Source organism: Oryzias latipes, chromosome 4 (genome assembly GCF_002234675.1).
Source record: "Oryzias latipes chromosome 4, ASM223467v1".
NCBI classification, from domain to species: Eukaryota; Metazoa; Chordata; class Actinopteri; order Beloniformes; family Adrianichthyidae; genus Oryzias; species Oryzias latipes.
This window is the reverse complement of record NC_019862.2, coordinates 26,213,504-26,238,516: the sequence shown is the minus strand read 5'-3', so window position 1 is coordinate 26,238,516 and position 25,013 is coordinate 26,213,504. Positions and strand designations below refer to the sequence as shown.

Genomic DNA, 25,013 nt, shown 5'->3' with positions numbered 1-25,013 from the left:
ACTTCAGAAATTAATAATTCATCTTTACAGGAACACTTCCTTGATGGCTGATGTTTTCACATTTTCACCTCTATGCATGTACTGCCATCTATTGAAACTAGACAGTCCTGCAGCAAAAGAGAAGTGAAGATTTTCTTTTTCATTTAGGATTGAAGGAGGACATCTAGTGGTGAACTAGTTACCAAACTTTTAGAGCAGCAATGCTCCAATCCAGGCCTCATGGGCGCCTGTCCCCCTGCTCTGACATCTTTACATTAGTAACACAGACCTGCGGCAGGTTGAACAGAAATGATAACAAAACAAGTAGCACATGGGTCTTCAAGGATTACTCTAAAGCAGGTTAGTGTGTCCTGAGGGCTGGAGGTGAGAAACCCTGCTTTGGAGCAGGACGTTACGGCTCTTAATGTGTACCAACATTAGGCGTACAGTCAAATGCGTCTGTGAAAAGTGGGTTTATTTTAGGTAAACAAGGCACTTCACAGCGACAGTGTGCTTAATAGCAATATGAAACACCAAATCATAGAATGAGATTGGTTGCGAGCATCGGAGGTTCCACCAGAGCCGCAGGTGTTCAGGGCTGAGTGTAACGCAGGTAGTTCTTTCCAGAAGGAAGATCTTTGGTTGTCACGCCGTGGGGGAACAGGGAAGCAGCTTCAGCATCAGAGAGAGAGGGGATGACCATGACTTTATCACCTGGCTGCAAGAGACAGTCAACAAGAAAGGAGGTTTGAATTTATGTGATGTGCATTTAGTGTAATATGGACAAAGCACTGACTGAAAACTGTCTGATTAGGAATGTTTTGAAGTTTTGGGCATTTCTATCCTGATACTTTTCTAAAAGAAATGTTGTCCTCCATCTCTGCTACAGTGCGGGTGTTGGGGGGGGGGGTACCACTACGGCCTTGGTGTGGGGATGACTGGGCACTCTCCCCCATTTCTTTTTCCTTCCATCATCCACCTCAGAAGAACAGAAACACTAACTTGAACACAGGTGCTATATCACCTTTGCACAAATAGTTTGAGCGACTGAATAAAATGTTTCACATGGGTTGGTCTAAAGGCATAAGTATGGGTGTGTGAACATTATCTGATGACAGCTGCAGAAGGAAAAGGACCTTAATTTAAGTCTGCAGACATTACAGCGAAAAGAGCTCTGTTAAACCCAGAAGAACGGTTGTTAATCAGCAGAAGATGGAATTTGGACAATTGACAGGATATGGACCCTTTTTTATTCCACAGCATTACCTTAAAATAATAATAATAAAATTGTTTAATCAATTATTGAAGATGGTTAAAGTGACTGATCTCTAATTATAGCACTTCACTTGCTCCAAAAAGTCATGATTTGTTATGTTTATTTTCTGATATAGTTTTATTTTTAATCATAATCATGATTTTTCCCAATGAAAATAATCTGAATATATTTTAGAAAACTCATCTGTAAGTGGTATGTTAACATACAAAATAGAGTTGTGTCTAATTTACATAATAATTAAGTGATTCATCATTGTCATGTGATTTATTGATACTTGAGCAATCCTAATGACCTGAAACTGTGTTGGTAAGGCATTGATATCTAATAAAAAGTTATGAACCGGATAATGATAAATCATTCAATAAAAATGGTCACGGTAGATCAGGGGTGGGATTATATAAATTTGCTTCCCTCTACTCCCTTTCTAGCAAATTGCTGTGATTGCTTGAAATAAACCATTTCAAATCAAATAAAAAATGTCCATGTTGACTTGTTTGTATGTGAGCATTATTGGAGCAGACAGGTATGTTTGTAACATTTAAGTGTATGTGTGTAAGGACAAGCCCCGCCCGCCCATTTTAGATTTGTTGTACATCTAAACCTGGCAGTAATGATTATAAACTTCCAGCAACTTGGTGTTTTATGATGTATAATTACCCCCCTCCCCCCACCCTTTTCTTCTTCTCTCCTTTTCTTTTCCGTCCGGTCCAACAAAAAACTGTTACAAATCTAATTAATAAAAGTTTAGTCTCAATTACAAAAGGGGTTTATTCAAATATACACCTTGTGTGTCGGCTCACGCGTCGAGCTCATAAAGTGAAACCCTGTGTCTGTGCACGAATTGCTTCAGGAAATACAGCCACTGTGTCGGCGTGTCACAGAGGAGCCAAACAAGGAAGCGCATCTACCAGCAGTGTTGCCAGATTCTGCGGTCTTCCACCCAGTTGGATGATTTTGATATTGCAGAGAAAATTGATGTCCAAGCACCCCCCCTAACAAGGGTTCTACACGTCTAAGGTGCAATTAAAATCAAGAGCCCAATTCCATGTAGCCACCATGGGAAGGGGGTGCCACTGCCAAGTAGTTGACACCCTAAGAGCATCGCAGGCTGAGGGAAGGTTGGGGACAGCTGGCAGACTAACCCCCTGATTGGTGAGGCAACCGTCCCCCAGCCCCCCCGCAGCATTGGGCCCCATCGCAAGGAGAGCCAATCCCCCTGGCGTAACGCCCCACACAAGGAGAGAGGAGCCAAAAGTAGCTTTATGACCGCCGTTGTCCTCGTAATAGACTTGTCATAAACAGGAGTCCATGGTTCAAAGGTGTACCTTCCAGTCAACAGGCGTGGCGACTTTCTTCTGTGCAGTCAGCTGCAGAGAATCGATGACTCTGAGTATCTCATCAAAGTTCCTCCCTGTGGTGGCGGGGTACAGGATGGACAGCTTCAGCTTCTTGTCTGGACCAACCACAAAGACCTGAGAGGGAATCAAACCAGACGACACATGTATCAAGATCTATGATGAAACATGTCAATTAATAGAGGTTACAGTTTATTTTTACATTTTAGGTATTCAGGGAGCATGTTTTAAAGAACAGGGAGGCTTAATAACTAAAGACTAAACACGATATTCTACTCAATCAAGGAAAATTCTCATTCATTTCAATCTTGAATATTCAAAAAATGAAGTTTAGCTCCAAATAAAGAGTTTTTATTTTTTATTTATTCCAATCTGACTTTATGCCTTTAATGAATGCATGGATGAGAGACCGGCTCTCTTACGCAGCGAGCAGTGAGAGGAAGGCCGTCTTTGTCCTTTTCATCAGGGTCCAGCATGCCCAGCTGGACCGACAGCTCTCTGTTATCATCAGCAATAATGGGGAAAGGCAGAGGGCTCCCAGCATCATCGTTGAACGCCATCACGTCCTGTGTGGAACAAAGAAACAAGCGTAGCTTTAATAGGCTGTTAAAAGTTGGGATCTGAAAGGTCTTTAAGGTCAAAAGGTCAGAATATTAGCTATAACCTAACATAAATATATCTGTGTTAAATAGAATACATTTAAGCTAAAATACTGAAAGTGCTGTTAAACTTTAAATGCAAAGTCAAAGCATTTTTTTTGTTGATTGGATGAAAACTGCTTTTATAAATAACTAAAGCCTTTAGAGAATGTAGCTCCTAAAAAAAAGGAAGGAAGCAGAATTTTCTAGTCAAAATAAAGGAACTTTGATATGAGATATGGTGGGGAAGTACACAGAAGGAACCTAACCAAATGATAATCAGTGCACTGACTAATGACAGCTGTCGAAGCGTTCACATTAAAGTAAGCGTTTCCTCCAACCTAGAAGCACAGTGCACGCACTGGAAGAGTTTAACCGCAGCGTAGGTGCTTCTCCAACCTTGCTCCAATGTTTGTGGTCCTCAACACTGTCAATAGACAAGGCAATCATCTTGACGCCTCGCTTCTTGAACTCGTTTTCGATCTTGGCCGCACAGGCCAACTCTGTGGTGCAGACAGGTGTGAAGTCCCTCGGGTGGGAAAACAGGATCCCCCATCTGCAGATAAGAACACTTATTGAATGACAAACCCAAGAGCCGTATTTGTGCAATCACCGTCATCCAGCAACCTTGGAAATAAAAAAAAAAAATAAAAATAAAAAAAAATCTAGGAATAGGTTTATATTTCACTTTTGCAGTAAATCAAATTTTCTAAATGCTCATCTGAAGTGTTTGAAAGGTGGTTTCCATTTAAACTATGTACTGAAATTAATTATTTAACAACAAGTGCAGAGCATGGGAGTAGAAACAAAACTTTAAAAGTAAAGAGCACAGCATTACTAGGCAGAAGCGACAGCTGTCACTGAATCCAGATGGGTTTCCCAGGGCGGGAAAAAAAAGCAAAAATAGAAAAGAGAAGGATGACATTTGTATTTCTGGAGAACAACAAGTCTATTGTCTTTTTTTAAACACAGTGAAACCAGAAAACCACAAGATGGTCTTCTAAAGCAGCGTGGTTACCACCTGATCACAGCTTAACTAGTCACATGATGGCTGTTGAAGAAAAAAAAAAAAAAAAAGCTTTTTATATCACATCCTTTTACGATTGAAAGAGTACAAGTGTGTTTATCATCATAAATGATCAACAAAACTCTTGTTTTGATAGGAACATGTGGAACCAGTGATCTGCTGTTTCATAACAGACCGGTCCAAACAGGATTGGACTCAGGGGGGGATGCCAGCAGGTACTAACGGTGGTTCGGGTTCATCCAAACAAAAAACCGCACGACTTTCGGAACAGGGTTCAATGGACAAACCCGGATGTTGCAGAAATGCAGCAACTGAGTTGGTTCTGAGTTGCTTGTGGTAGTCCTCAAATGCCCCCTATAATCCCACCCACTACTTTAGACGAAAAATTAAAAAAGTTATGGAAGCTCGCGGCATCGCCCCGGCTTTACCAAGTCCAACACATAGTCAAATAAAAGCCCCCTTAGAAGATCTCGTTATTTCCCTTTTGGTTTATCCTCAAGTTTAGCGGTTACTCCTGAACTGCAGGCGGCACATAATCATATACTCGTGTAATGTGCGCACTCACGAGTTTCCTAAAAAATCGTGGAACTTGATCCGCCCGGCGGTGGTGTCCGCCTCGAAATTGGGAAATACGTCTCCGAGCAGAATTCCTGGCATGGTCAGCCGAGTTATGGTTCTCGATTACCAAACAGGGCAGAAAGGATGTTGTGGTTCACTGCCAAATATGAATGAACGCTATAAGGCGGGGCTAAAAACCTTACGTAGTTACGTCCACCAGTAACCAATCAGATAAGGGTACAAAAAACGAACAAACAAAAGAAACGAAACGTACCTGTATTATGTCTATGAATATTCATATGTTATAGAATCAAAAAATGTTTTTTAAACCTGTTAGTTGTATCTGATAAGTTGCATATTAAATGAAACTCATTTTCCCAGGGTTCTTTGCGAAAGAACCACAAACGTCTAGCAGAACCCAATCAGAAAATAGCACATTGCAAATAAAAATGGAAATGTAAACAAAACATAAAAGTTATATGTTTGTATTAAACAACCAAAAATATTTTTCTTTTACTATTAATAATATCTAATGAGTTGTTAGTTAGCAGCGCTGTGAGGGGGCGATTGTGTTTTATAAATGTACGTGCAGCAATATATATGTATGTAGAAATTTAATTTAGAGTACTATTTGTAAATAAAAATGCTTTGTTTCAGTAAAACACACACGCAAAAGAAAATAAAAATAAAATAAGAAGTATCCTACGTATTTTCCTTTGCAACTTTAAGGCATTTACCCAAAGTTCTTTGCGGAAAGAAAAACAAAAATGGCGGCTTTCCGGTGTAGTAGGAGATGAACTGAATTGGAAACAACCTGCTCCCCAATCCGCCACAAAACGACCATAGCGGATTCATCGCATAATTTCACGCACGGAACCGCAGATAAACGGTCAAATGCCTTCTCCTAAAGCAAAAAACTCTGCGCGAAGCGGAAGCCCGGTGCCCGGCGGCAGCTCGTTTGAATTCATGTCGCTGACGAAGCCGCTTAACCGGTCCTCGCCGCTCCACGTCCAGCGCCAGGGCTCTGACCCGACCACCGCACGTCTACGAGCGTCGGAAAGTCCCACTCGGCGCCGTGGCTCCAACTCCTCCACGGCCTCGGGGCCACCTGAAGAGGACGGCATACGGCTCAACCCTTCACTCATCCGCGTCGCGCTCAGCTCCCTGCTCGCCATCGACCTGTGGATGTCGAAGCGGTTGGGGGTGTGCGCCAAGGAGGACTCGTCCTGGGGGAGTGTGCGACCCGTCATGAAACTGATTGAGGTCTCGGGACACGGCATTCCATGGTTGGCTGGTACCGTATACTGTTTGTACAAGAGTGACAGTGCTGCAGGACAAGGAGTCATGCTTAACCTTCTAATAGGTAAACAAACATTTGTGTTTTTTCCTCACGCAGCCTTCTGGAATAACTTTCCTCATCCTCCCTTCACGTGGAATTAACTTGTTTACAAAAGTTAATCTCATTTCAGTGTGCTATTAAAAGATCTTTCCACTTAACAAGTCGAAGGAAGTACACCTGCAAGGACCCCACCACAATAAAAGCTCAGAAGTCAATAGATTGATTTAAGGTTGGATCCCACTGTGAACCATGAGTGCGTATTGAAACAGTTTGTCTGGGCATCGTGCTACAGATAAGTCTTGGAGACCGTATGGTGTTTCGTGTCCTGTTTGAATAAGTGTGCTTTGACTTCAGACCCTAGATAGTACTTTAGGGCAGGAAAAGTGGCCAGAAACCAAACACACTGAATTAAAGAAAAAAAGTATTTAGTCAGCCACCAGTTGTGCAAGTTCTCCCACTTAAAAAAAGATGAGAGAGGCCTGTCATTTTCACCGTACCTTAACTATGATAAAAACAAAATGATGAAAAAAAAATCCAGAAGATCAGATTGTCTAATTTCACCAATTTATCTGTAAATTATGGTTGAAAATAAGTATTTGGTCAATAAGAAAAGTTCAACTTAATACTTTGTTATATACCCTTTGTTGACAATGACAGCTGTCAAATGTTTTCTGTAAATCCTCACTAGATTTTCTCAAGCTGGTATTTTGGCCCATTCCTTCATGCAGATCTCCTCTAGAGCAGTGATGTTTTGGGGCTGTCGCTGACTTTCAACTCCCTCTAAAGATTTTCTATGGGGTTGAGATCTGGAGACTGGCTAGGCCACTCCAGGACCTTGAAATGTTTCTTTAGAAGCCACTCCCTCGTTACCCGGGCACTGTGTTTGTGATCGTTTTCATGCTGACAGACCCAGCCACGTTTCATCTTCAATGTCCTTGCTGATGGAAGGAGGTTTTCTCTCAAAATCTGATGATACATGGCCCCATTCATTCTTTCTTTTACACAGATCAGTCACCCTGGCCCTTTTGCTGAAAAACAGCCCCAAAACACGATGTTTTTGCCCCCATGCTTTATAGTAGGTATTAGAGTTTGGCGATGTCCCTTACATTGGCAGTTGACGATGTTTACAGTAAAACACCGGGATGGCCGATGATATCGTTGGGGGGGGGGCGTTTTTAATTTCTCGTTATTATATAATTATTATTTGTTATTTTACTTTATTACTTTATTTATTTTAGTTCCTAACTAATGACTCGTCCGCGATGACAATAATAATGTCCAGTATAAACTGAGGGAAGTGACTTTAACAAAAAAAAATAACAAACAAAATGGAAAAGAAGTAGTTCGCTCCCGCTCTTGATTAGTCAGGTGGACCGGTGGACTGAGCGACCGTGTCTCTGAGCAGAGCAGCCGGACTCATAGCTTTGTGTTTGAGGGAAAGGGAGGATGCTTTGTTACGTGTGGGAGACTTCAGACTGCGATCCGTTCCGCAGCTCTAGCTGAACGAGCTACCGAACTCAGGTGAACCGGGTCTTCCGGTAAAAGTGTGTGTGTCCGGGCAGAGTTCGGACCGTCAGCTCACACAGCGGCTTTGGGGCGGTGTGTGAGTTTTTCAAAGCAGAAATGTCGCTCAGTCCTTAGAAACTGTTCAAACAATCAACATGGATTTGTGTTTCCAGTCGTGTCCCGACAAAATAAAGGCTGATGTTATTCCCACATATTTGCATGCAGCCAAGCTGCAGATTTCAGCATTTCCTGCATGGATTTTATGTTTATCAAACAGGGCTAATGTTGTTGTTAGCGCATGTTAGCCTCTCCTAACCCTGGCTATTTCCGGCTCCGTTCTTCCACAAAAAAAGCACTGACCACACAGATTAAACTTAAAATGAGCGAACAGGCCCTTCATAGTAACCGTAACAATAATAAAAGCACGTTTAGAAGATCATCTCGTGTGTTACCGAGCTGCCAGATATCTATGTATGTGGCAGCTTGCCATGTTTACAGCGGAACTCATTTCCTCTTCCGGTATTTCAAACCCTACTGCGCAAGTGCGAATGTGACCCATGTGAACGTTTGTTATAATCGGAATAAGTTTTTCTGGGCCCATGTACACGGTTAAATTCTAATCTGACCATTGATCCGATCAAGATATTTTGCACATGTAACCGCGGCTTATGGTGTCGACTTGCAGCGTGGCAGGGGCGTGGCATCATGATGGTGTCTCTCCATTGTGAGGTCAGTCAGCCATCACCATGGACGATGGTATCGGCACAACCCTAGTAGGCATGGTGTTCTTTGGACGTAACTCAGCATTCTTTCTCCTCCAAACATGACGAGTGGAGTTTTTACCAAAAAGTTCTATTTTGTTTTTGTTTAACCATAGGAAATTCTCCCAATCCTCTTCTGGATCATCCAAATGCTGTCTAGCAAACTTAAGGCGGGCCTGCGCATGAACTGATTTTAGCAGGGGGACACGTCTGCCACTGGAGAATTTGAGTCCCTGGCGCCGTAATGTGTTACTGATGGTAGACATTTTAACTTTGGTCCCAGATCTCTGCAGGTCATTCACTAGGTCCCCCATGTGGTTGTGCGATGTTTGCTCACCGTTCTTGTGATCATTTTGACCCCACGGGGTGAGTTCTTGCAGGGAGCCCCCTAATAAATTCTTCCACAGTTGATTTCTTCACATCAAGCTGCTTACCTGTTGCAGATTCAGTCTCCCAGCCTGGTGCAGGTCAACAATTTGGTTTCTGGTGTCCTTAGACAGCTCTTTGGTCTTGGCCATAGTGGAGTTTGGAGTGTGACTGTTTCAGTTTGTGGACAGGTGTCTTTTCTATAGATAACCATTTCAAACAGGTCCCATTAATACAGGTAACGAGTGGAGGACAGAAGATCCTCTTACAGAAGAAGTTACAAGTCTGTGAGACCCAGAAATCTTGCTTGTTTGTCATTGACCAAATACGTAATTTCCATCATAATTTACAAATAAATTCTTTAAAAATCAGATAATGTGATTTTCTGGATTTTTTTTTGTGAATTTGTCTCTCATTGTGAGGTATATCTATGATGAAATGACAGGCCTCTCTCATCGTTATTAGATGGAGAACTTGCACAATTGGTGGCTAACTAAATACTTTTTTTGTCCCACTGTATATAGAAAATACCAAAAGCCAAGCAGGAAACAAGGGATCTGCTGGATGATGTCCTTTTTTGTTGTTGATAGCTTTTCTTTTGCTGTAGTCGCACTATTATGACACAAAGGCACACAATCGGTCTACACCCTGCATGCGCCGTGATGGTCCACCATTGAGCGGAAATGCTCACATGAATTTTCCGGAATATTCGAAACCGTACCGCTCAGTGGAACGAGGCTTCATTGTAACATTAAATACAAATGAAGTATTTAATGACATTCTTGTTGCATTGGGATAGTTTTATTTCTTCACATGAACAGAAATACATCTACATACATTTTTTAAACCAAAATTACTGCCAATTTCATATTTGAAGACAAGAAATAAAATAAAGAAAATATTTAAAAGAAAATTGAATTGATGACAGAAACCATGGGCCTGGGACAAATTTGAATTTAGGCCACATTCGGCCTAAATTCATGGGCCGGACTTTGGACATGCCTGTTGTCATTTTGATGCGTGTTCAATTTTAAAAATGATAAATACATTAAGTCTTTACTCAGTTAATATGCTAAATATGTAAAGTTCTTCCAGGAACTGCCAAAATAGTCATTTTTCTTTCAAAAGAAAGTAGAAGTGTAGTTTATCTAAGTCACAAATAACCAAATTTAAAGACTTAGCAATATTTTCAGGACATATGAAGTCGAAAAAGGTATTTTTGATCATTATAGCATAATTGTAAAGTTCCATCTGAATGCTGAATGTAATCACAAAACATACTGGTCTAAAGCTCTTACAGTGCGTCTTCTTGTAGGAATGAGAGGCTTCATGGTTGCAAACTCACACAATGACATTTTGTTCTGTTGATTTGTTTCTTCGCTCCTCAAATTCTTCTCTACTTGTGGTCTCCTTGAATCCACAGGAACTTGGTGTAGAAACCCTGTAGTTTGTTCAGAGGCCTCTGCTCAGTGTAACATGCAGTTAACCGCACAGAGCTGGAAGCAAACACTGAAGGATGAACTATGATCACATTAGTTGCATTGATTTAAATGTGTGACCTGATCCTGCCCGATAGTGTGATGGCTTACAGGACACTGAAATGAGTCACAGCTGATTGGATCAGCTGCTTATTTGATTCTTTTTTTTTAAATGAAGTCTGCTTACAAAGGATTTAGGATTACTCTAGGAAAGAGGTGTTAAGCTCCATGCTGACATTCTTTTTTTACCTGTTATTGCAGCATCTTAGTGGCCAAACACACCTGATCCAGGTAATCATCAGCAGAAAGGTTGGTTTTCTGAAAAGCCAGCAGGATGCCGTCCCCGGTCGTACTCCCCTGATCTAAGATGATTCATTTGTAATATCCTAAATAGAAATTATTCCAGTTTTAATGGGGCTAGGTATAGGATGAAGTGTGAGGCTTTTCACTTTTCCTAAAGTTTCCACCAGATGGCGCCAAAGCAAAGACTTGTTAAATCCAGGCGAGATTGTCTTTTTGATTTCAAGGCTGCATGTTTTTGTGGCTGTAGTGTCCTCATCCCCTCTAACTCTTCTTCTTCACCTTCATCACCTATAGGACTTTTGCTGGACCTCGTCCTGGTCGGCATCGTTAAGGCCGTGGTGCGCCGCCGCCGTCCAGCACATAATCGAATGGACATGTTTGCCACCTTCTCTGTGGACCGCTTCTCCTTCCCCTCTGGCCACGCAACGCGCGCCGCCATGTGTGGCCGCTTCCTGCTGGTCCACCTGGTGCTGGCTGCACCGCTGAGGGTCCTCGTCGTCCTCTGGGTGCTTCTGGTGGGACTGAGCCGTGTGCTGCTGGGCCGCCACCATGTCACTGATGTGCTGTTTGGCTTCTGGATGGGCTATTTCCAGTACAACATAGTGGAGATGATGTGGCTGTCGACTGAAACTCTACAAGAGCTGCTGGGACAAACCGTTTTAAACTGAGCCCTGCAGAAAGAGGATATTTCTATCCTAACACCTTTCTCTTGTTCTTTACATTCACATTGATTCATTCATTTTTCTTAAACACATGTTGTTCCTTTCTTCTAAAACTGAACAGTCAACCGAGAATTCTGGCATCCGTAGTAAAGGCACTAAGCAAATAGTTCAATGTTTAAGCTTTCAGTGGATTTGTGGAGGACATGTCCTCGCATGAAGATTTCTTTCTTTCGATCTTTTTGTCCTTGTTTGTATTTCACACATAATATATGAATATTTTTAACTGTTTTTACTGTTCGGCCTTTTTTTTTTTTAAATTAATCATCAGCCAAATCTTATCTGCTCAGATAAATTCCATGAGCGAAATGATTTTGCATTTGTTATCAGAAATGTTTCGATCCAGAATGCACTTTTAGACCAAATGCACTGAAATATTGAGGCTGTGGGTGCAGCTTTTAAATCACAAGATTACAGCTAAATTCCTTAGTGGAAAAATGTACTTAATGTACTTTTATCAGTGCAGTTCTGATCTGAGGTAGTCATTTTCTGCAAAATAGGTTTATGTTTTATCTCTAATATTCCAGCAAGCAAATACTGCACTAAAGCTTTAGATGTTTGCATGCAGACTGTTTGCTGGCAGAAACTACAGGTTTTTTCTCGCTATGCTGTAAATGCGTACAAAAGTACTGTACTCCACTGAAGACTTTGCAACTTTTTACCGCTGGTAAAACTGGCAGCAGTTTGGTCTCCAATTAGACCCACAGCGCATGAAGTCTTGCGTAACGGCTTTACGTCATCTTCACTGGTTCTTATCCTCGGAAGATTGGTGGCAGTAGAAGTCTGTGATCTTGTCACTGCTGCACACATGATTATATGCAGCAGGATACATTTCTGCTTTCATCTTCTTCTAAGCAATATGAAACTTATCAGTGTTCTTATTTTTGTCAAAAACATGAAATTATAGAAAAAAATCAACAAACGACTGTTATGTGGAATTTCATTAGTCAGTGCTGAGTAGATTTCCATAAAAGTGTGCTGCTTTTGCCTTTTATACAGTAAAGTAGATGTATTTAGCATGGAATAATGTTCAACCTTTTCTTGTTCTGTGTTAAAAAAAAAACAAAAAAAAGCATCAGATTCCAAAAAAAAGGAAAAACCAAAACAGGAAATTGAAATTTCAGCATGAGCTGAGCACAGACCTCTTGTCTATTCTCATCAGTTGTTTTTATTTGTGGAAAATAATATATAGTTTACACTGATAATCTTTAAAAAAAAAAAAAGAGCAATATTGGAATATAAGTGATGGCGCCATGCAGTGTGACTGTGCTCGCTTCCAGAAGCGACTGAAAACGAGTCACAGCATCAGATACTATTGAAAGGAAAAATATCATCTGTTATTCCGAATCTTGCGTCATTCCAGAACTGTGAAATCATTCCCGAGGACCCTGTAGATATTTCCTATGTTTACATTTACGATACAACAAACATGGTTTTACGAATCCACGCAGCTTCAGCCTTTAAGGCGCATTTTATGCATTAGTGTCACATTATGCAGGAAGTAATGCTTAGATGACAATGTGCTGAGGTGAATGTAATAGTTCCTCACATACAGCCTAGAATTTCACTGATTTCACTGTGCAATAGTCTGTCAAGCTGCCAAAAGGGTCACATTGTTGTTTTTCTTCTATGTCACGACAACCAAAGTAGACCTGCAGACCGGTTCTGTTACCCAGAGAAAGAGATGCTTTTTTGGATCTGTAAATTGAAATGATTGGTTTAAAGTCATTCCAGCTGCTGCCCAAACACCTTTGTATTCAAGAGTTTATTTTAAACAATAATCTATTGTGACAATAAAACACAATTTTTACTTGAAGTTATTTTATGATCATATGAATCCCATGAAGTTAGGGGTTTTCCTGTCTTGCTTCATATTGCCTTTACAACGTTCAAAGTTGTTGTTTCCATCCTGCATGAGTTCCCTGCTCTCTGATGGGTTAAGCAGAGTTTCACTATCTAGAATACCAGCAGTCAGCTTGAGCTGGAACATTTGGCTCCTGCTAGTTTACATTATTTTTCACAAGATCGCTCTGTTTGGATGTTTTTTTTTCCACCTGCTTTGCTTTCATCAAGATTAAAATGTGCTTTGTGTTAATTGATTGAATCAAATGGGAGATAAAGGGATGTAATCTTCTATTCTCTTTCATTCTTTGATCGCTCTGTGTCCTCTTTCTTCTTCCCACTGCAATTTTTTGGGTAATAAAAAAACAATAGCAATAGGCTGGAATATAGAGTTTATGACCAAATTAGTTTAGAAACTTTTTTTTTTTAAATGTCTCAAAACCAAATGAAATTGTTAGTGTTAAACAAAAAAAGTTGTCACTTTAGATCTTTGTTGGTTGGAGTGATTTTTGCACATCACACGTGAGAAAATGAAACTTTATTTATTTTTTTTGTCTGTGCACCTCTTCATCCTAGTCACCTTATTCTGTTCTGCACATCAAACCAGCATTTTTTCCTACACTCAGTAATATGCCTGCTATGTATGATAGATGTTTCTGTGTTTATTGTGCCGATATGATTTTTGGACATATTTACATGGTGATGTAACTTCTGTGCCGTTATAGATGGGTTTAAAGCTGCTGTCAGATATTCTCTGATTTCAGTTGTGATCATTTCTTATTAAAATGGGAAGAAACTTGACCGACTTCCTTCATGATTATCTACCTACTGTTGTAACATAAGTCCAGGAAATCCACCCTTTTTTTTAAAGAGAGGAAATGTTTATGTTTTACTTTCACACTAAAAATAGCAGAACACGAAAAAGGACAGAGGCGAATGTGCCTCATTAGGGAGAAATATATTTGCTCACTGGCTGACATTTGGGATGTTCTAACTGCTTAAGTATGTATCCTTTAAAGCTGAAAAACTACAATAGAAGGGAAACATCTCTAAACTATTCAAGTAAACTTTTTTCTGTTCAAAATGGTCCAAAAAATGAACTTGAAATGCCAAAAAATATTCATTTTTGTACTGCAAAAGGTTAAAAAAAAAATAAAGATAACTTAAAATTAAAAATTCCGTAGATTTAAAACAAAGACGGCCTTTCAACAATTTAACAATGAACAATTTGAGTCTATTTATGTGCAACAATGGTTGATAAGTTTTAAAAGTAATTTCTACAGGAACTTTTTTTTTAAATTTAGAACTTAATGTGGTGCCAAATCCTCATGAACTTAAATATTATTCTGCTAAAATTAGTGTGTTGTTTGAAAAAAATGGCAAAAAAAGGGGAAAAAAAAAAACCAATGGAAAAGACTTTCTTACTGACAGAAAGAGAAAGAAAGTCAAAGTGTCTGTGAGAACAGTTACTTTTAGCCTCAAAACTAAGAATTGAAAGGATCTCAAACAGTAAGAGGTATGACGGAACCGAAGTCACAAGTGAATCACGAGGCAAGTTAAAACCTGCATATTAGGCAGCTTACAAGTCTAAAGCTTCACAAACAGCTTAACTGTGGTCACTGGAAATGTGAAGAGAAGACTTTGAGCTGCTGGGCTGACAGGATGAGTTGCAGCAAGAAAGGAATCTAAGACTGAACAGGCTTCCTCGGGCCATTAAACACACCCACTGGACTGTGAAAGACTGCAAGAATGATGATGATGATCGATGATTCGCAGTTTGAAATCTTTGGTTAATCGTGCAGAGTCTTTGTAAAAAAAATGGGTGAAAGGATGGCTCCACTGGGTGTAGCATCAACTGTGAAACATGGAGGGGGAAGTGTAATGATATGGAGTTGTTTTGTAAGATTCATGGTGGGTGACTGACAGCGTGAGAGGGAACCTGAGCCAACACGGTTACCACATCATTCTGCAGCAACATGTAGTTCTACTTCTGCACTGCACCTATGTTCAGGGGTTCATCCTGCAACAAGATCCATGTCAGAATAGGAAAGGACTGAAATCATGCAAATGGAGGCAGCAGCAAGGCCTGATGAAGGCATGGGCAGGCGGGGGAATGCCCCCTAAATTCTGTGACTGCCCCGCCAAATGTGATGGCCTGAAAAAATTAAATAATTGGATGGTTTTTGCAGAGAAAAAATGGCTGGGCTTCCCCCTTACCCCTCCTTATCTACTCGAGTGAACAGAACACAGGCGGAGACTAGCAGTTCTGGTTCAGAGTGGGTTTTATAAAAATAAGCATCAGCACAAATTTAATGCATGGATAAATTATGATTTGTGAGTTAAAAGTGCACATAGTGTTGCAGTCATAAAGCAGAGTTCCTGAGACAAAACTTAACAGATACTTCATGCTCTGCCCTGGAGCAAAGCACAGCCCACATCATAACAGTAACTTGACATTCTGAGCATGAGAGTATTCTGCTGAAATGTAAACAGCTGATAAAGCTGTTTTTTTTTTGTTTTTGCCTCAAGGCATTCCTCTGGTGCACACTTAAGAATAATATGTGTGGTTTCCTCGAAAGAATCAAATCTTGACAGTAAAATCTAAAACTACTTTTACAAAGATGTAAAAGTTTTGCAGAAGACAGGAAAAAAACAACAATAATAGTTAAACAAAACAGGACTTCAAAGAAAGGTAGCAGAAAAAGCAACGTTTTACATTAGACCTGAAAACCACACTCCAGCCTGTTAATGATTTTATGGTCATAATCTGATTTGGTCTTGATCAGGACTAAACAGAGTGAAACAGCGTTTTGCTTTTATGCAATCTGGAGCAGCAGTGCTGATGACATTAGACAAACCAACATAGCACAAGTTCTGGGTACAAACCTTTAGATTAATCTACAAGTGAAAGTCTTTTTTTCTGCACCCCTCTTTGCTAATCTTGTTAAAGGTATTTCTCATGATTTTACGCTTTATAGTGCATCTTTACTGTTTAGTGGTTATCTTGTTGGGCTTTCAAATTTCTCATTCTTCTGTAAAGCACTTTGACTCCCTTAGATCAGTGTTTTTAAACCTTTTTTGAGCCACGGCACACTTTATCCTTGACAAAAGTCCCGCGGCACACCAGCATCCAAAAATTAAAAAAAAGAAGAAACTTATAGTCTGAATTGATCTATAGCCCCTCCACAATCTGCAGCTGTTTTTTTCTAAAAGATGTAATAAAAGTTAAGTTAAAAGATTTGAAAAATGTTTGATGTGTGTTCGTTGTGGTTTCAAGACGTTTAAGAGGAGAGACTTACTGTGCGCTGAGACGCTGTCACTTTAACCCAATGCATCATGGGAGATGTAGTGGCAGACAGACTAGCGTCTCCTAGCTTCATTGTTTTGTTCACATGTTCCACGGTCTGACACCGGATCCTGGGGAAAATTAAACCGCTAAAGACGAGCTTTGGCTGGTATTTTTGTTGGAACTGAGAGACTTTACGAGCAGAATTGGAACAAGCAACTGAAGACTTTAACCACTTCTCATTGGTCAGACTGATGACGTGTGATTAAGCCTCCAAGAATGATTGGTGGAGATAGTTAAAGGGGCAGGACTTTTCCGAAAACAGCTTTAGCTGCAGCCAAGTCGCGGTACCATCATTCTTATCAAAATTTCTTTAATAGAATCAAATACAGACAAAGAAAAAAGTATTTTATGATCTTTCATATTCCTAACTATTCAGTGTTTTATCAGGGCCTGTTTGGATGAACAAAGAGCTGATGTCCTGGAGATGGGAAATGCTTTTAGATCAGTTAAAAAACACTGCCTTAAGGCCCGTTCACACCGGGACGAATTTCGTGTGCAATATTCGCCGACGTTTAACGCCTCGTGACTAAACAAAGGGCACCAATGTGAGTGTGCACACCGACGCGAAAAACGCCATGCGTAGAAGCTTCATTTTTTAAAAAAAGCCTCGGGTTCGTTTTTTTGGTTTGACGCGCCACCTCAAAAACTATGCGACCAATGAGAATGGCGCTTTTGCACACGTATCTGGAGCTTCTGAAGTTACAGTAAAACACAACTTGGGAGCGCTCAAACACAAAACTGTCTTGCTGAGCACACATACGTCACGGCGAAGATATACGCCAAGTAGCGTCTACACTGCCGCGAAGAAATAAGACGAAGAAGATGCACTCACTGACGGACATTCTAAAATATCCCTGAAAACGCTCATGATACATTTTCAGCTCTTGTACCAGTCGATAAAACTCCCCAGGTTCTTCTCTTCTCGTAACTATGGGATGTACCCAAAATCGTCGTCTTTTCCGGCGTCTTTCATCATAAACAGAATAACAGTTTCTTCTTTGCTGGAACTGGAGCTAGAGCTACTGGTGCTGGAAATATTCATGTTTTTTTTGTTTGATTCTGACAAACGCGTAAATACTTCTGAGTGAAAAGCGACTTTAAGAAGCATAAAGTTGCGCAGCGCCACCTTGTCTACAGGAGTATTTCTGTTTTACATTAAGCGCCATCTAATGTCAGGGAACGAAATTGCATGTTCGCTCGGCTCATCGTCAGCGAAAATCGCCTGGGTGTGAACACAAAAAACGTGTTGAAAAACGCTGGCGAGTGACGGCTGGTGAATATTCGTTCCGTTGTGTACGGGCCTTTAGAGTATGACTTTTGTTGTACAAATAAACCTGTCTTGTCTCGCCTTAAAATCTGATGAATGCATCATCAATTATTCAAGTTTTATTGACACTAATAAAGCATCAGATTTATGTCAAAAACCACAAGTACATAAAAAAAGGCAGAACTTTTCTCTTCCTCGTAAAATTAAGCTCCTTTTTTATCTCTAGTGCAAAAAGACAGATATATTACATACACGCCTCACCCTCTGTGTTCCTCCACTGATCCATTTGTAGTTTGTAATGGTGGATGACATCCAAACATTCTCTGATCTGCAGATTCTGATGTCAATGTTGTTGCTATCAAATTGTTTGTCTGTTTTGGGACTGGTCTCTTTTAATAGCTAGTCTCAAAGGCAGCTTTTTTTTTAATCATCTATGTGTTTCTTTGTGTTCTACCAAAAGGCTAAGGAACCCCTGTTTAGTCTGTGCAACTGTCAGTCTTATGACTATGATAAATGTCTCTCAAAGATGCATTTCTAATTTGTGAATGGAAAATATATACATTTTAAAATCTGCATGCCAGGTTGTGTGCGTGGTAACATCCCTGCTAATGTGCTCACACTGCAAAAAATGAAATCTTGAAAAGTAAAAAGAAAAATAAATCTGTCTTACATGAAAAATTATCTCATCAAGAAAGTTTTTCAAAAGCAAAAAACCTTATTTTGAAGATAAACTGCCAATGGGGTACAAATGTTTTATCTTTTTTAAAGGGGCCTGTTTTTACAGTGCAGTTTGATGAAAAACATCATGAAAAGGGAATGTGTTTGGGTTTTATAATCAACAGCGCTACATACATGTGTATCCAGGTGTATCCTTGTGTTACTTAACTTGCTATTAGGACACAAACTGAACTTAAGTCAAGTAAAAAGGATTTGGGTCAGCATTTCACACTTTCAGACCTTTTAAGAAGGATCAGGTCATAATAAAGATGGGTTTTGTTTTGTCCTTGATCTTTATAATAACAATACTAAACTTATTTATATAGCACATTTCAAGATACAATTCCCAAAGTGCTTCACAGTAAAATAGAGAATATAAAAAGAGAATAAAGAAAAATAAATTTTATATACGTTTTTAGCTGCTTCTGAAAGAAATCACAGAGTCCACAGGTCTGAGGCTAAGAGGAAGGAGTTCCAGAGGGATGAAGCCAATGCTGCAAAGGCTCTGTCACCTTTAGTTTTTAACCGGGTTCTCTTAACAACCAGCAGACCCTGGTCACATGATCTCAGGAACCTGCTGGAGTGCACGGCTGCACAAGGTCTTTTATATGGACCGGTGCTTTGTTACTCAGAGCTCTGTATGTTAAAACCAGGATTTTTAAAATGCACTCGGAAACAGGGAGCCGGGGCAGCTGGATTAATAACGGGGTGAGGTGTGAAAACTCTGAGGATTTGGTTAAAAGCATTGCAGCAATATTCTGGACAACGTGGAGCTGTTTTAGAGATTGTTTGCCCAAACATGTGAAGATGGAGTTGCAATAACCAAGACGAGAAGTTATAAAACTGTCTCCATCTCAGAACAAAATTGGAAGCTGAATATCATCAGCATAACACTGATAGGAAATATCATTAAAATAACTTAAAATATGCTGCAAAGGTAGCAAATATAAAATTAACATTAAAGGTTCCAAAACAGAGCCTTGTGGCACACCAGAAATGAGGGATGGAGGTCTTAAATTTAGGACTTGAACTTGGAAAATAAAACAGAAAACAATATATCAGTCAGATAAGAGGAGAAGCAGTTTAAAGCAAATCCAGATACTCAAACCCAGTTTTTCAAAGTCATTACTTTTTTTTCTTATTGTTAGTAATTTGCAGAATTGCCTATGAAAATTTTCCATTTTTAGCAAAGAAAATTATGTAATCCAGTTTTTTTAAATATAGTCTCAACTGTTTTGCCATTTTTTAAAAATTCTATTCAGGAACCTTTGCACCTTCATGTATTTCCAAGAACTGAAAACCTTTTATGACAGAACCCAAGATTGTGAAATGATAACTTGGGATAACTTGCATGCAATGGCTGAACTATTAAATACTTACACAGCAAAAGTAATTTCATAATATGTTGTTAGTTGTCAAGGCAGATTGTGCAAAGTTTAAGTTCTATTAGTTAAAAAGTCTTTGAAGCCATTTGATCATGAACTTTATCAGAGAACCTGACTTAAAACTGATTATGATCTGAGTGGAACCACAAGCTTGTTGTGGGGCAAAGAAATAATTTCTAAGTTACAAGGAGTTCAATGTCTACACAATAGACCTTCAGGTTAGCCCTTGTGCTATCCTAGGCACTTTGACATTGGGAGTGAGGTCATCTAGACCCCACAAGATAGTGCATTGAACAGCACTAGGGTTACTCTAAAAAAAAAACTTTTCATCAGTGAAGTGAGAAGCAGCCACATAGAATGAATATCATGCAGGTAGATCTGTAGTGTACAATGAATCTTCTTTCAGCTCTGTTATTGTGCGAACAGTAGCAGTGATGGGGGCTGGCTCTTCAGGTAAAGTCTATCTGACTAGGGCTTGGTGCCAATTTGCACTGAGTGAACTGAGTGAACTGACGAACTGCGGAGGTTCAAGGCAAGTCATTTCTTTATGATAAGGCAACTATTGTCCGACTATGATAATGTATTGCCTAATAAACCTTAGCCTTTTTGACTGTAGTAAAACCATGATCTTAGTTCTGTGAAGAAGCCTTACAGGTCCAGTAAGTATTGCTCTTCTACCATAAACATATTCTCTTCAAATTCTTTACGTCAAACATTTTCTTTGAAGCCTTCCTCCTGTATTACACAGAAATTTAAACTTTCAGTGCCTCTGCTTTTGTCCTCCAGATGGTGGGCCAGTAGCCCATAATTGTTGGCCATCTGGTGAAGCTGAACTTGATTGTAAGCAGTTAACTACGTCCAAACACACAGGCCACCTACCATTCTCACTTTTTTGTCCAACCTTTCTCCGCCTGAATCTAGTCAAACGCTGTGAACTCTGAACATTCAGGTTTGCTGGATGCTATAGTAGGTTCGAATGGAAGTCAACTTCAGATGCTTAAATTGGGAAATATAATTTTGAGAACTCTAAAGACGTCACTGTTTCTGTATTTATTCTAGAATTATTTTTCCAAAGATTTTTTTTCTGAAGATTCTGCTACACTAGTAAATGCATTTTAAGTAAGATTGTGGATACATTAAAAGCTAATTTACCCCTCTAATTGGAAAAAGAGTGGTGCCCGATTATAAAACCACCTTCTTAGAAGGCTCAAAGCACTGTACAGTCTCAGACCCATTCACCGATGCACACACACAGTCACACACTGATGGCGGCTCCACTGCCAAACATTGGAGCCAATGTACAACCACCAGGAGCAATGTGGGGTTGAGTGTCTTGCCCAAGAACAGTACAATGAATGGGTGGGCAAGGCGGGAACCAGTCCTCCAATCTTCCACTCGGAGGTTGACTGCACCACGTTCTTTTCAATATTAACGAGTACAGCTCCCAGCTGAACTCCAAAGGGCAGTAGGAATCCAGATTCCTCACCTTCTGGATCACCATCAAACTGTCTTTTAACTGTCCCACTGACTTGTGTTAACAGGATAAGATGAAATTAAAATGGTTACAGACCAAGGCCCAGCAGGCTTGACTTGGGTATAACCTCTTAGGTGACAATATTGGAGGTTCTTTTAATCTAGAAAGTCCAGAAAGTGTTGCTCTGCCCCTTCCAGCAAATGTCTCCATTCCTTCAAATCAGTTTCATAGCAATTAGCTTGCAGTCTCCAGCACAGCAGTTTCTTTATTGGAGCTTAAGTGCAAGGAAGATAATGCCCATGGATGTACCTTTTGATCCTCAGAGCACTGATACAGGATGCTTCCGACCCCAGTGTCACTGTATACCTAGAGCACAAATTTCTTACTAGGGTTTTGAAGTGTCAGCATGGGCTCAGAGGATAAAGTCTCCTTAAGCATATGGATGGCATGCTCCGCCTTGGTGTTTCATTAAAATTATTTTTTTAATGTTTTGAGGTGAGGAAAAACTGATGCGATAGAATTGATTATGATTATGAATTGGAAATTAGATCAATGTAGAGTGTAAATCACATTTTTCTGCGTTTCTGAATAACTGGTTCTGCCAAAGCCCCTGAAGCACCTGGGGAGTGTGTTGGCATGCTCAATCTCAGAACGGGAATAGGAGAAAATTATCCAGAAAAACAACCACTTTCTACGTGTCTCCTAGAACATCATTGACCAAGTGCTGGAAAAGGGCAAGGATGTTGGTAAGTCCAAATTGCATCACCAGGTATTCGTAGTGGCTAGAAGGTGTTTGAAGCTGTTTTCCACCCTATTTGATTCGGATCAGGTGCTATGCATTGCAACAGTCTAGTTGGGTGAAGATACTGGCACCCTGGGAATAAAACAAAAGATATTTAACTGTATTTTGGCTCAGAACTCCTTGATCAATGCAGAGCCACAGACCTCCAACCTTTTTCTCCACCAAGGAAAAATCTAGCTCCTGCAGGAGTATAGAATGGTCAAACCACTCCCGCATCTACTGATATGGCATCAAATGATATATGTGTTTCTAGTTCCCTGTTCAGCAGCAAAGTAAAAAAAAAAAAATTTGTCCTTGAGGTGGGATGTTCTAGGTATGAGGTCTGGGTATAACTGGGGTCCTTTAGAAAGATCCTGAAAAAATAATCCAGAACTCTTAACAGGCACACATGAAATAGAAGCATTAGTCAAATCAAAATTTGATATCAGATCAGGCAGAAGAAATCCCAGCTGGGGAGTCAATACAGGGCAATCTGGCAATGTAACAGACAGAAATAGTAGTCTAAACATGACAGCTAACACATGAGTGAAGGCAAAAATATTAATTGTGTGTAGAACTAAACATGTTGAGAAGGTTAAAACAGGAAGTCCTGCGACTGGGACAGGAAGTAGTGCCAATTTCGTAACACTTACAAAATCTAATTGCTGTAACATTAACAGTCAAAGTGAAACATCAGCGCTGAGAGGATTATGTCGCCTCAATTTTCAATTGGTGTTCAATACGTGTGGCTCCTTCAGTCTTACCCTGGGCTCACACTGCATCCAGTCCAGCTCCAGAGCAGCCACCGAAGTGGTCTAGCTACGGTAGATCACTCACATAATAGCTACGGATGGCTGCAGTCCTGCTGCAGCCCAGCCTCTGTCCTTTTTTGTTGTTATCCTTATAAAAAGGATGTGCAGTATCATAAAGGATGGGGCGGTTCTGGAACTCTGTGATCAGCCTCTCGTCATCCATAGTGTTATATGAACGATATGTCGCTCTACCACAAGTTTGGGACCTTGTGTCAGCAGAAATTACGTACTGTTTACACCTCAGTGAAAACATAGCAAGTACAGCGGATAATAGGTTTAATTTTGAAAGCAAACTTACAGGCGATTTGCAAGTGTATATAAAATCTAGTTAATCTTGTAGTTTAACTTGTGAGGTAAAACCATAAATGCTGAATTACTGCAATTAAAATGAAAAGGAAATAAGATAGGCACACTTTGTTTTTTTCTTTTATAAACACAGGAAACCTGCAACAAAATTCACACCATCGTGTTTAAGTCCGTACACACTGTTCCGTGCATATTGATTCATAAAATTCAAAGGACCTCTAACCCAGAAAACAGGTCAAGCATGACATATTGTGGTTGTACCACGTGAAATTTTCAGACTTTTCAACTTCTGGTTGACCAATGTGCTTTCTAAAAATGTCAGTTTTTGTTTAGAGAAAACAGTGGCCATAGCAGAATATAATGGAAAAAGCTTTTACTCTGCACTAAAATATATTTTTAATCTCTGTATTTCTTTGAACACATTTTTAAAAAAGTGTTTTGCAAACATTTGCCATCTAGGATTCCTCCAAGCAGAACATTTTTTACATCCAAAATCAAAATGCATATATATTGACTGATTATATTCATCAAACACCTGCACTTTCTTTTTAAAAAGACATTAAACAAAAGGCTGCTTGTCTCTTGTCTGTTTGTGCACTGCAAAAAATCAGCCTTGGTCTGAATGCCAGCGACACCAGTGGAAATTTCCATCAGGCTGACCAAAGTCTGACCTGCTCTTCGTGTAATACCTTTCTGACCTTGATGCATTTTTCCTTATGACATTATTTTACACCTCCTTCGCTTGCTAGCTCCTTCTTCCATCTCGATATCTCTGTTTCTTACAGTACTCCTCCCACAGCTTTGATAACAAACTCCACTCTTGTTTGTAGTGTAAAATCAGCCCTAACTCTCTGGGTGTCTGGGCTCACTGATAAGGACTTGATGGACAGATGAGCCCTAAAAGAGGACAAGTGAGGTGGTTTGTGCACTTTATACCTTTCAGTGGAGGGTAATAGGGCAGATCTCAAACTGTTCAACCTTATCCCTCTAGAAACTGAAAAAAGAAAGATAAAAGAAAATCCATCACCTATGTGTAGCCCCAAAGAAATTTCATCTTCATCCTAATGAGAGCATTTAAGATGAATCACAATGCAATATATTGACATTAGAGCAAGGAAAACACAGCCTGAAGAAGACATTTCAAAAGTTAAAGTGCATTATTAAATCAGCAACAAAGATGTAGTCAATGATGTAGTCAAGATCTTAATGTTACCCCCTTTTTATTTGCTGTAGTGCTGTCAGGGACCAAGACACTGATGGTTGAAGGACTGCATTTCTCACTCCTCACACATATCAGACTGAGCTAATTCTTCATTGTGCTTTGAGGTAAACACTCAGCAGGATGATAAAATCTATAAGCCACAGTAGCTATACAAACTCTTGTAAACAGAAGAGGTAGATTAATTCAAAGTTTCCCCAACTGGAAGGACTAGAATAATCTATAAACTTGCAGCATCTCAGCGTATTGCATAAACACAGCAGAAGCCTTTATAGCACATAGTCGTAATAAATGACATGTCACAACTAGGAGTTCAGCCATCTGGTCTGTCCTGTCTGAGCACACAAATGAAACTCCTGCTAAAGTTACAGCTCAAGCCTTGAGTAAACACTGCTACACTGTACTGAGCAGAGTTGGGCCACATTCTTTTGTAACTAATGCACCAATTGCAATAAACCCCCTATCACAGCATTGAAGAAAACACAAGACAAAACTACATTTTATAAAATATAGTTTTTTAAATAAAGCCTATTAAAAGTTAAAGTTCAAACGATGC

The 25,013-nt window shown here is 39.9% G+C and overlaps 2 protein-coding genes across 2 annotated transcripts; one reads left to right on the top strand and one right to left on the bottom strand.

Moving 5' to 3' along the window:
* Positions 1 to 433: 433 nt before the first annotated feature.
* LOC101174176 (peroxiredoxin-6) lies at positions 434 to 5,010 on the bottom strand. The gene is made up of 5 exons (XM_004068172.2): positions 4,841 to 5,010; positions 3,648 to 3,804; positions 3,033 to 3,176; positions 2,581 to 2,727; positions 434 to 697 (listed from the first exon to the last, which is right to left on the bottom strand). The coding sequence occupies exons 1-5, from the start codon at positions 4,930 to 4,932 to the stop codon at positions 572 to 574; spliced, it is 666 nt and encodes a 221-aa protein (XP_004068220.1). The 5' UTR covers positions 4,933 to 5,010; the 3' UTR covers positions 434 to 571.
* A 114-nt stretch (positions 5,011 to 5,124) lies between these two features.
* Positions 5,125 to 13,948, top strand: plpp6 (phospholipid phosphatase 6). The gene is made up of 2 exons (XM_004068174.4): positions 5,125 to 6,196; positions 10,881 to 13,948. Exons 1-2 carry the CDS (start codon positions 5,728 to 5,730, stop codon positions 11,252 to 11,254), a joined length of 843 nt encoding a protein of 280 aa, XP_004068222.1. The 5' UTR covers positions 5,125 to 5,727; the 3' UTR covers positions 11,255 to 13,948.
* Positions 13,949 to 25,013: the final 11,065 nt, after the last annotated feature.

Coding starts and splice junctions, on each gene's coding strand:
- plpp6 (XM_004068174.4), top strand. CDS start 5,728: ATGCCTTCTCCTAAAGCAAAAAACTCTGCGCGAAGCGGAAGCCCGGTG. Junction 6,197..10,880: donor CATGCTTAACCTTCTAATAG/GTAAACAAACAT, acceptor CATCACCTATAG/GACTTTTGCTGGACCTCGTC.
- LOC101174176 (XM_004068172.2), bottom strand. CDS start 4,932: ATGCCAGGAATTCTGCTCGGAGACGTATTTCCCAATTTCGAGGCGGAC. Junction 3,805..4,840: donor CACGATTTTTTAGGAAACTC/GTGAGTGCGCAC, acceptor TCTTATCTGCAG/ATGGGGGATCCTGTTTTCCC. Junction 2,728..3,032: donor TTCCTCTCACTGCTCGCTGC/GTAAGAGAGCCG, acceptor ATTCCCTCTCAG/GTCTTTGTGGTTGGTCCAGA.